This window comes from Girardinichthys multiradiatus, chromosome 22 (genome assembly GCF_021462225.1).
Source record: "Girardinichthys multiradiatus isolate DD_20200921_A chromosome 22, DD_fGirMul_XY1, whole genome shotgun sequence".
NCBI lineage: Eukaryota > Metazoa > Chordata > Actinopteri > Cyprinodontiformes > Goodeidae > Girardinichthys > Girardinichthys multiradiatus.
Genome location: NC_061814.1, coordinates 10,781,088 through 10,793,031, shown reverse-complemented (window position 1 = coordinate 10,793,031; position 11,944 = coordinate 10,781,088). Strand labels below are relative to the sequence as shown.

At 38.9% G+C, this 11,944-nt stretch overlaps 1 protein-coding gene across 6 annotated transcripts; it reads right to left on the bottom strand.

The window, feature by feature from the left end:
• Positions 1–269: 269 nt before the first annotated feature.
• On the bottom strand, positions 270–9,831 carry LOC124859072 (carbonyl reductase [NADPH] 1-like). Of its 6 annotated transcripts, none has more exons than XM_047351561.1 (8): positions 9,743–9,808; positions 7,504–7,562; positions 6,742–6,894; positions 4,924–5,093; positions 3,749–3,856; positions 3,066–3,274; positions 1,952–2,005; positions 270–1,833 (listed from the first exon to the last, which is right to left on the bottom strand). In XM_047351561.1, the coding sequence occupies exons 3-8, from the start codon at positions 6,852–6,854 to the stop codon at positions 1,660–1,662; spliced, it is 828 nt and encodes a 275-aa protein (XP_047207517.1). In that variant the 5' UTR covers positions 6,855–6,894; positions 7,504–7,562; positions 9,743–9,808; the 3' UTR covers positions 270–1,659. The 6 variants fall into 6 exon arrangements, with proteins under 6 accessions (XP_047207517.1, XP_047207522.1, XP_047207520.1 ...); XM_047351566.1 differs by having other exon boundaries at positions 6,742–6,856; positions 9,743–9,804; XM_047351564.1 differs by having other exon boundaries at positions 6,742–6,897; positions 9,743–9,761.
• Positions 9,832–11,944: the final 2,113 nt, after the last annotated feature.

Sequence of the window (11,944 nt, the reverse complement as noted above, 5' to 3'; positions counted from 1 at the left end):
TGTCCCCGAGGAATGTTTCTGACATCATCATCTGGACAACAGTAGCTGATGCATAAAGGCCGAGAGGTGGGGCACAGCCTGGCTTGGTTCAGTTCAACTCAAGGCAACACAGTGACACACAGGACAGACAAGCCTGCAAACAGCCACTCACTTAAAGCATGATTTACAGCGATCACTAAACCAGACATGCATGTTGTGTTTGTTAGAGGAAACTGAAGAACCTGGATAAACCCCATGAATGCACAGTGATGACATGCAAAATCCAGACGAAAGTTTGAATTGTAAATTTATTGTTAAATGTACAGTATGATGATCAGACAGATACATTGTTGTGGAAAAGTATTTGCTCCCTAACAGATTTAATCTTTTTGCCTTTTTGACACAACTAAATGTGTTGCATCATCAAGCTAATTTGAACATCATGCAAAGATAACCTGGATAAATACTAAAATCACTTTTAAAATAACGATTTTTTTATATGAAAGAGGAGGGAAATCTTTGCAGGCCAACCTGGCCCCATGTGAAAAATAATTACATACCCCGCTGATCAATATAATTACTCAAATCACCCACATTTATTCAAATTAATTTCATTAGCCACATTACTGCAACTCATGTACAATCAATAACTTACTTAACAGACCCTCAATGACAAATTAAAGTAGGCTAAATTATGTCAAAAAGCAAAACATCATGCCGATCCACCGAAATTCAAGAACAGATGAGAAACAAAGTCAAAGCCATTTCCAAGACTTTGGACTCCAGCAAAGTCCAGTGAGAGCCATTACCTACAAATGGAGAAAGGCTGGAACGGTGATGGACCATCCCAGGAGTAGCCAGCCTACTGAAATTACTCCAGAAGTGAATCAACAGCTCATCCAAGAGGTCACAGAAGATCCCACAACAACACTTACAGCTTTGCATGCCTCACTTGCCTCAGTCAAGGTCAGTGTTTATTATTGAACAGAAAAAAAGATCGCAAAGGCTGGACAGCACAGAGTCGACACCCCTACCTCAAATATCTCAACAGGAAAACAAAGAAAAAGCAAACAAATTCTTCCGATATAATATTTTTAAAATTATATTAGAAAAAGTGTTAAGATGACCTAATCATTTTCCAGACTTTAAGGTGACACAACCAGCTATAGGTTTAGGGGGGCATTGCTTTTTCACAAAGGCCTAGGATGATCTGCATAGCTATATCCCTTAATAAACAAAGCATTATTTAAAAGTAGCATTTTGCATTTTCTTCTGATTATCTTTTTCAAACATTGAAATGTGTTTGATGCCCTGAAAACTGTATTGTAATACAAAAAAAAAACTGAAGAAATCTGGAAGGTGGTAAAAACTTTTTCTTAGAACTCTATATGTTTTACAACTATAACATTTCTCCTTCCTGCTGTTGCTCATATCGAGGGCCCTCCTGGCTCTCAGTTTCCCTTCTTTCAACACAGTGTATACAGTTTTAGTACATCAATTCAGTACATTCTTTTAAGCAAAAAAGCAATACATCTATTTGTTAACATTTGTTGAGTGTATATAAAAACTTTGCATTGTATGTTTTTAGGTAATAAGGCAATGTTGTTCCTATATTTGACTAATTTCAGTAATACATCATCTCTGTAAACCCTTAAAATTATCTAGTTAACTGCAGTACTTTCACCACGGCTGAACTTCCTTGTCAGAGACAAACTTTCCGTGAGGTTCAGTGATTTTGGGAGGAAGCAGCACCAGATAAACCGGAGTGACGGCGCCCTCATCTGGTGACTTCTCTGCTGCCTCACCTGCCATGTCGGTGCGAACCCAACCTGGACAGCAAGCATTCAGCAAGATCTGAGAAAAACAGTTAAAAAAACACATGTGAACTCACACTATGACTTAAGAGCCAGAGAAAGTTTATTACAGAGTATTATAAAATACAATATTTAAAAGAAGTCTTGCTTTTTGTTACCCCATCATTTGGTCTCTCCTTCAACAGGCGGCGAGCCAGGATCATGGACAGAGTCTGGAGGGAAACAAACATTTAGCTTTAAAGTTAAATGAAATTGGGTAACTGAGAATAGATGTTTTAAAGAATCTGTTCAAATACTGTCAGCTATTTTTTCCAGTTGTACTCTCTCATCTGCTATGCTCCTCAATGCTACTTTTCTTCCTCTTTTAATCCTGTTAATGAGATTGATTAATTAAGATAATTCAAATCTAATTTATCTTCTATCATATTGGTTAGACAAGGATTAATGATAAATCTTAAATCTTCTGATGTTCTCCACTTGTCAGGTTTCCAATTTTTTTTCAAACACACTGAACAAAAGGTCAAAACAGTGGTCAAAACCCAAAACACAACATGAAAAGACCTGTTGAAAGCATGAAAAACTGCCGATCAATATCAATTAGGTGTGTCAAATTTTCTTTATCCTCCCTATCTTTACTCAGTAACTGCTTTCATGCTCGATTCTTTCTGTGTTCCCAAAAGTGTCGCCACAGCTTGTGGTTACGTTTTGTGACATCCTTAAAATCAGACAACAGAAAACACAGTTTCCTTTTAGAAAACGTCTTGCAGCTATATTGTGTTTCCTCTGACTTTATTTGAAACATGTTTGGGTTTCACCAGGCAGAACTGGTGAAACAAAAAAATGGACGATTCCAGTGAGTTCCTGGTCCATCTCCACAGGACTATTTATCATTTTTCACATTTTATTTATCATAGGCGATTTTAGTTTTAAAGTCATTTTATTCAGTTTTGTATTTGTCTTACCTGCGTAAATACTTAAAAGTATTTGCAGTTTTGTATATCTTACATAGATAAATGAGAAAAAAAATTATATGATTTGTTTCCTTTTATTTTTTTAAATCATTACACAACAAAACCTTCGGTCCAAAATAGAAGGATAAGGATCCCTCCTCCTTTTATAAATTAAGCAGAAGTTTTTGAAATTCTTCTTACTGCATTAAATGGGGTGAGGTCACTTGAGTCCATTCAGGTCAATGGCCTCACATAACTTATCCTACAATTTGTTTGTGAAATAGAAGAACCAATGAAAGCCTTCAAGGCAGACAGGTCTTACTGTCAGTCCCAGTTTCGACACTCCATACGGCGTTTCAGGCCACCCATCTTGCTTGTGCTCTCCTTTCTTGGCCTTGTCAATGAATCTCTGCATCAGTGCCACCAGCTCATCCTCTGTGATGTCCTCGCTGCGGAAGCGCTGCTGCAGCTCCGCGCTGCACTTGTTTAAAGTACGGGGACCTACAAAGCTTGAGATGTTCACCACACGGCCTAAAAAGCACACAAAGGTGAGTTACCAGTTACCAACAAGTGTACTACCTTTCCCGAAATACTGCACCCGACCAAAGCAGATTTTATTATTGTGAGGTGGGGATATGTGTTTTTAATCTGTTTTATCTTTTAATTGTAGGCACCTCACAGGAGCTACGATCATACTTTCGTTGTGTTTTTAAATACATTGACGCTAAAAACCATTCTGAACATTCTGCAATCTGATTTACAGATTTGCTTTTATCAGGGAAACTGTTTTAATAAATTTTGATTACACATCATTAAAACCCTAAAATTGATCTGGCATTTCTTTATGACCGCAGCTAAAATGTTTAGGATAAGAGTAGTAAAATCTTTAGCAGGTGAACTAATATTATACATCATATATTCTTAACATATTCTAAATCTTAAATGAGTTCCCCTTTCAGAGGAACTTTCTATCTCATTTCTTCAGGTGTAGTTGTGTGTTCGCACCTCCACGTTTGATGAGCGGCAGGAAGTGAGTCAAGACATCTCTGGCAGCAAAGAAGTTTGTCTCGAGGGTCACCTCTGCCTGGACAGCGAACGGAGTCGTGTCTGCAACTGAAGACAGTTTATAAGATTTAAATGTCAGCTCCTTGTCAATCATACGGTGCCTTAAAAAAGTATTCATGCCCTCTAACTTTTTCACATAATTGGCCCTATGCCCACAAACCGTGACAGCCCAACACAAAGTAGTGTATAACTGTGACATGAAAGGACTTTGCTATAAATGTTTATTTTTTTTATATTTGAAAATGTGACGTGTATTTTTTCTTCAGCCCCCCTTAAGTCAATACGATGCAGAAACACAATTTCTGTAATTCCATCGCAGACATTTGGGGTATATCTACCAGCTTTGCACATCTATGTCTCATAACATTCAGCCAGCTTTACTGAAGCAACGAAGCAGCATGATGCTGCCACCACTATTTGTCAAGGGGACAATGGTTGTGTTCAGGCTGGTGTGCAGTGTCATATTTGTACCACACATAGCTCTTAGCATGGTAGCAAACAGGTTTCAGTCTCATTGGTCCAAAACACTTTCCTTCACATGCTTGCACTGTCCCCTACATGGCAACAAGGGCTTCTTCCTTCCACTCTTCCATAACGGCCAGATTTGTGAACAGTATGACTAACTGCACGACTCCTACCCTGCAGCTCCTCCAGAGTTACCAAAGCTCTCTAAGTAACTTCTGTAATGAATGCTGTCTCTGCTTGATGCATTGAAAAATGCTCAATCAGATATTCAAAGCTGAAGAGAGTGCAGTTAAGTCGTTTACAAATTAGGTTACTTGCACTGGATTTTATTAAGGGGTATCAAAGTAAACGTGGCTGACTATCAAAGTACACCACACTCTTTAGATGCGTTGATGATGCGCTTAGGTACCGGAACATGGTACCGTTTACGTGAGTCGGTACTCGATAGTACCGGTGGAATTCGGGCAGTACCTATAAATGTACCAAATTCGGTACCCATCCCTACAACTGGGTACTCAAAATGCAGCCAAAATGTGTATCTACTAATACAGACCTGACCCGAAGTGGGTGAATATTTATTCCATTGTTTACTTTCAAGTTCATAGGGTATGAATACTATTGCAAGGTAGTGTATTCACATACTCGTCTACCTTTGAATGCTATCCCAGCGTTATGGATGAGGATGTCCACTCCTCCATACTTCTCCTTGAAGAAAGCAGCAGCTGTGGTGATGCTGTTCAGGTTGTTGATGTCCAGCTGGTGAAAGATGGCCTTCAGTCCCTCAGAGGCCAGAGACTCCACGGCAGCCTGACCTCGACCGCTGCAAAACATTCACAAAATATTTGACTTTACCTTTGTTTATTTATGTTACTTTGTGTTTGTGTGTGATGCCGCCCCAGGTGCATGTGTGTAAGTGTTTATAAAGTTCCCAGTTTAGTTTTAAATGTTTTTGGGATGTACTCTAAGATTGTGGCCAGGAGTAATGATGACAGAGAGGAAGAGGAAATTATGTTAAAATAAAAACATAAAACACACAGGCATTAAGAAGCTCAATTCATGGTCTGTGCCCCCCACAGACAAACAATATCCCCCACACTTTAGAAAGCTTGCAACACCACTGCCCCACACAGAGACTGGAGTTTTACTAATGCTAGCCATTCTAACTGCTAATATAAGATGGTAAAAAAAGGTGTCAGGTGTCTATTTCTAGCAGTCTATGGGTGTAAGATGGGGTACACCCTGGACAGGTAGCCAGTTTAATCACAGGGAAAACACACAGGTCAGACTACTATGGACACACACACTGACAACTAGTGGCGATTTAAAGAGACCAGTTAACCTAGCTGTCATGTTTTTAGGCAGGGTGGGAGCATGTCGGGAAACCTGGAGAGAACCCACACATACACCGGAAGAAGGACCTGACTAGGGTTTGAACTCAGGGAACTTCTTGCTGCAGGGTAACGGTGCTAACAACTACACCGGTAATCAATGAACATGTTAATCAATAAACAATGAGTTTGTAATAATTTTCAATTGTGAAATCATATTTTCTTTGTAATTCTGCTATCATCAGATCATATTAAGCTTGCATAAGAGCATCTCATTAAATTGGAATATAATTTCAAGTTTCTTTATTTTGGCAAAAAAAATCATTAAAATTCAGATATGGTATAAATTCACTACCTACAAATTAAAATATTTCAAGCAATTATTTCAGTTCATTTTAATAATGATGGCTTACAAAGAAAAAAATTTTTGAGAAAATTTAAATATTACAAATGACCAAAAAAAGGGATTTTTAATACAGATATGACCTTTTATGGCCGTGTTATGACCTACACATTCATGGGGGAGACCGCTCACCTGTGACAGTTGTCCACCGGACAGTGAGACACGAGGAGGAAAAGCCACAACAGGTGATTGCTAAAGAAGCTGGCCATTTATAAAGTTCTGTATCAAAGCATATTAACAGAAAGTTGTCTGCAGGTGTTGTAAAAAACAGTGCAGTACCAACAAGGATAACTGCAGTTTAAAACAAAACGCGTTCAAGAGTTCACAAGGTGAGCACCGCAGCTGGAGTCAGAGCTTTCACTAGACGTATTCAGGACATGGGCTACAAGCTGTTGCAGTTTCTGATCGTACAGTACATCAGATACTTCTCAGCAGGCCAACATGTCTGTATTAGAACTCCTTTTGTATTGGTCCTATGTCATTTTCTAATTTTCTGAGAAACAGAATTTTGGATTTTATTTAACTGTAAGCCATAATTATCAAAATTAACAGAAAAAACTATTGAAGTACATCACTATGTGTACAAATATATCTATATATGAGTTAATCCTTTTGAATAGAATTTGTGAAATAGGTTCAATCATTAAAAAGGGAGGAAATAAAACGTATACAGAGAAATAATTAGGTTGAGGTGCGTCTTTCAACCTATAGTACACAGTTACCTAAGGTGTACCTACACATCTCTAGCGGTGAGGTAGACATCCCCCTGGAACTGCTTGCAGAGCGCTTGGACGATGGCCAGTCCGATTCCCTTGTTGCTTCCTGTTACCACGGCGACTTTGCCCGACATGTCTGTCCACAGAAGCACGTTGATGGAGAAAAAAACAGATCTGCTAGGAACACACCCAACACCATGAGAACAACAGCGTGAGAAATTAAGTTTTATTTAAACCAACAAGGTCATGCCAGCATGTAGGAGGGCTGATTTAAGATGGATACGATTTGCTGAGTCATGATGACAGTTGTAAGACTAAAAACTGGTAAAAGGAAAAACGAATAAAGATTCTAAAAATGTTTTAAAAGATATACTTTTAATGTTTATTTGCTGATCTGTTGGTGTCAGTGCAAGAAAATTAAATTGCTTATGTAGAGTTTCCTTGTTAAATTTACTTGGAAAGTCAAGCCATCAGCACTGAGCTGAAGCTTTAGCCTGCATGCAAACTTTAAACTGGTTTCACAAGGTTTTATGGAGGATTAACTTTGCAAATAAGAAGTGAATAAAGGTTGGTTATTCGTCTTTCAAAAAAGAATCAATCATTGCTTTAGTGCCTTGATCTTTTTTAGATTTATTACAAGCACAAACTTTAGAGTATTGTATTTGGGTTTAATGTGTCACAAAGTAGAGCATAACAGTGAAGTGAAATGAAAAAGATACATGGATTAAATCTGCAAGCTAGGGCATGCATTTGCATTCAGCCATCAGTACTTTGCAGAAATACCTTTCTTTGCAATCACAGCTGTACGTTTTTGGGGTATTGCTCCACCAGCTTTGTCTGTTCTTAGCAAAACAGATCAAACTCAGTCAGATTGGATGGAAGAAATATGTGAACATCAATTTTCAAGAATTGTCACTGATTCCCCATTGGATTTAGATCTGTACTTTGACTGGGCAATTACAACACATCACCATGTTTAAAAATAAAATATTCTGTTGTAGTTCTGGTTGTATGATAAAGGTCAGTGTTTAGCTGGATGGTCAACCTTCGCCCCAGTCTCAACCTCTGGTGTTAAAGAGGTTTTATTTACAATCGCCCTGTACTGAGCTTCATCCATTCTAACAAAACTGATGATGAAATTATGTCCTTGTTGAACTTGTTGAAGAAAGGCATCCCCAGAGGAGGATTCTGCCACCACCATGTTTCCCAGTGGGAATTGTGTGTTCAGGATGATGGGCAGTTACGATCGCAGACTTTTCAGTTCTTTCTTTTGAAAAAATAAATGGAAAACCCCGCATCATTTAACATTAAGTTTGTTTGTCCCAGTATAATACAACGTAGTTGATTGCAATTGTAATGGGACAAAATGGGAAAAACGTTGAAGGGGATTGAATACTCTTGCGAGGCACTGGCTATGGCAAACCTAATTTTCTGTCATCCAGCCTTTTCTCTTGTGACTTTAAATGTTAAATGGTTAGCCCGTGATTTCAAATAGCATTTTAAAAAGCTGGACGTGAACATGAACATAAACATACAGATAGAAAGAACCATTGGATTAATCTAATGAACTCTGCAGTTATAATTACGTTATAGAAAAATAACCGCTGAAAGAAAGCAGAATGGATAACGCAAAATTCTGGTCCTGGCAGCTGACTGTGAGACACGTCAAACCAGACAGCATTTCTTTCAATCTGTTACTGTTTCTGGAACTGTGTCAAATGTACCCTTAGAATCCTGTTCTTAGCTGACAGCAGTGGCCCTGCAGCATTGCCTTCTGCTGCTGTAGCTGTTCTGCTTCAAGGTGCTTCAACATGTGGTGCATTCAAAGATGGTATTCTGCACCCCATGGTTGCAATGGATTGAGTCTCTTACGGAGCTTCTGTTGCCTTTCTACAACCAGTGTTAACTGAATAAATTGTCTTTTATGACCATTCTCTAAAAAACTGAGACAGTTTTGTGTGAAAATCTCAGTAGACCAGCAGTTTCTGATATACTCAGAGCAGCCTGTCTGACACAAACCGTGCCAAGTTAAAATTTTTAAAGAAAATCCCTGTTTTTCTCCATTCTGATGCACACCTTAAACTTCAGCGAGTCATCTTCCCCACGTCTAGATGCCAAAATATATTGAGCTGCTGCCATGTGATTGGCTGATGTGCTGTTAGTGATTGGACAGGTTTAGCTGAAAAAGTGGCCAGTGAGTGCATAACGAGATGTAGAGAGAACTGTCTGAACAGACAGTGAAAGTAGAAGAAAATATTAAGAAACACAAAGTTGAAAGACTTTAATTGTCCATGTTAAATGTAAAACATGATTTTTGGTAACATTTTATTAAATGTATTGGGAGGACTTAAAAATGAGAAATCTAGCAGTTAAAAAAGCAAGTTCTACTTTAAAAGCCACAAACAGTGAGTGGCAGAACTGCTGACAACTTCTCCTCCTTCTCCTTTTGCAGTCATCATTTAGCTCCGGTTTGAAATGCAGATCATTGGAAGCACTAATTCTGATCATATTCTGTATGAAACATGGGAAGCTAGGCAGTGACTCATTGTCCAGGAGGAGAAGGCAATTTGCAGGTTGAAAATATCAGAGAAATATGCATTTATTTATTACCACCCTCTCTGATCAGAGCTGATTATTTTAACCCAGTTCTATCGGCGCGCTGCTCCATGTTCAGCTGAAACGGAAAGAGTTAAGAGTTTCTGCGGGTAAATCTGTAACAGGAGCCCACAAACATTGGGCCAACTATTCAACCGAGCGGAAACTATCTGCGTCAAATAAAACACGTCCACATAAATATTGTGAGAATTTAATAACAACACCATGTAAAGGCAAACCGTTTAACATTGTTAAAGAGTGACATCACAAAGAAATGATGTGATCAAAAAACGTTTTCTCTAACTCTGTAATAATGCATTTTGTCACGACCAGCGAGCGAAAAGAACAGATATATTTGAAAACGTTACTCTTATTTTGTTATTACGTTTCTTTCTGACCGTCTAAGAAAATAATGAAAGCTTCCTACTCGCTGCTGAGGTCGAGGTCCTGAAGATACGACGAGTTTAAACTGTTCGACCCGGTTCTGTCGAGGACTGTAGTACGGTGGGAGGGGCGTATACTATATGGCAACTCATGTGTATTTATTCAATAATTATGACAAGCTCTTTGTGTATTTATTTACTTTTAAGTCAAAGCAACAAAAATTAACGTGAGATCAACTGAAGTTGTGAAATACTGAATATGGTAAAACTGAGTGCTGTAAAAACCAACGTGTGATTAATTTCACCACTGTGAAAATTTGAATCCATGAATTTGGAGGTCATTAAAATGATAACATGATAAATTTTAATGTTATAAATATTAAGGTTATCAAATTTAACATTGCCTGTGTTGAGGTAGGAAAACTTTACTGGCCGTCAGTTAATTCTTACATTAGTCCTCACCTCTCCCCGACTCTTTTTATTTGGCAACCCAAAGGACAATCCTCAGTCAGAGATCAGTTGTACGTTTCCACAAGTTTATTAAAACCAATCTGAATTCAGAGAGGGAGACACACACTTACACTGGTACCTGGAAACGTCTGTGTGTTGTCTCACTGGGGGTGCGCCACATTACATTTTATACCGCACGCTGCTATGCAGTACACATACACAATCATTCTGTCTGTGGATGTCTCCCCAGCAACAGCATCAAAGAAACAGAGATACATTTCATCATTTAATTAAAGAATTGTTTCCCACACGTCTTCAGGAATCTTCAGTGAGAGGAGTACCATGCCTCCCCAATCCACTGCTGGCTTCTCACAATACAGACAGAAAACACCTGCAAGCTTTAACCTTGAATAATAAACACTCATTGTGTGACCACATTAGAAGCTACAGTTTAAGGATTTTTCTAACTCTCAAAAGCATAATTAAAAACTCCTAATAATAATCAATCTATAAGCAGCAAATCCCAAATATATCTTAGCTTTAGCTACTAATGATAAGGCATTTATATTTCCACAATTTCCCCCTTTTGAAGTCTCCTACGACTTCACCACTACTTGGAGATGCTAAATAAAAGATTTTAACAATCATTACAACCTGTGGAGCAGAAGGAAATGTTTGTCATTAAGCTTTTTGACCCTGCCTCCAATGCCACGCCATGTGCCCAGGGACTATTGCCTGTCGGGCCTTTGTAGTCCCAAGGATGCTTACAACCTTCTAAGTCTTGACAGGGAGTATTGACCCCTCTAACTGGAGGGTGTCGATCCGTGCTTTATTCCAAGTCTGTCAAAATAGGCCAATATAATATTCTACCATCCTTCTGCTCCCTAGACAGTAATACATATCAGACGCCCTGTAACTTACTCTTACGGGTTCATCTTCGTCCTCCTCCTCGTTAGCATCCACAGGTAACCATAATAGCTACAAAAACAGTAATGGAAATAAACAATGACATAATCAACCCTTTCCAGTGTCCAAACATTCCTGTCATCCAGTCTTCTAACGGATTGTCTAGTCCTGAGTGCTCATGCATAGTGGCTGAAAGTGTTTTTAATCCTTCTAAAGCTTTAGAGACGGAACCATCAGGTGCAGTGTTGTTGGGAATAAAAGTGCAACACATATCCCCAAACATCGAACAGACACTACTAACAACATATCTAATGCCATTCGGTTTTGCACAGCCATGAGGGAGGTTGGTGCCAATTGTTCGGACAAGCCTTCTACTGCATCCCTTGTTAAGTTAGCTAGACGTAAAACATTGTAATGGATGTAGTTGATGCGGTCTATGTTTTTATTGGGAGTAACATGGAACAAAGCTGTTATAATGGGGATGTTTTCAAAGCCTGCTGAGACTTGATCTGCTAATTTATATTCATTAGGTACGCCTTGAGGAACTCCTATTGCATCAATGTAAGTGGGTGAGTCTTTGCTTAAGTCAAAGGTGTTTGCGCTCCGTTTTATGATATGTCTACGCCTTCTCCTAGTTAAAGCTGTGCTTTGTGCATGTTTCGAGGGAAGATACTTAAAGTCTTTACCTAACAGAAGGAGAGGTGCCTGCAACCTAACCATGGCACACATTCCAATAGTATTATTTTGGATCCTAGTCAGAAGGCGGTGTCCTCCACAATAATAAAGTCCTGATCTTGCCCAAGGACCTATCACTGAGCCTGACACAGTGGAGTTGCACCAATCGCGAGGAATTTCCCCAACATTCACCTGCGGGGTTTTGGAAGTGAAGT

Excerpts from the sequence above, each read along its gene's own strand:
- LOC124859072 (XM_047351562.1), bottom strand. The coding sequence starts at position 6,854 with ATGTCGGGCAAAGTCGCCGTGGTAACAGGAAGCAACAAGGGAATCGGA. Across the intron at positions 3,857-4,923 it reads CGCTGGGATAGCATTCAAAG|TTGCAGACACGACTCCGTTC; the intron begins GTAGACGAGTAT and ends AACTGTCTTCAG. Across the intron at positions 2,006-3,065 it reads TGTCGAAACTGGGACTGACA|ACTCTGTCCATGATCCTGGC; the intron begins GTAAGACCTGTC and ends GTTTCCCTCCAG.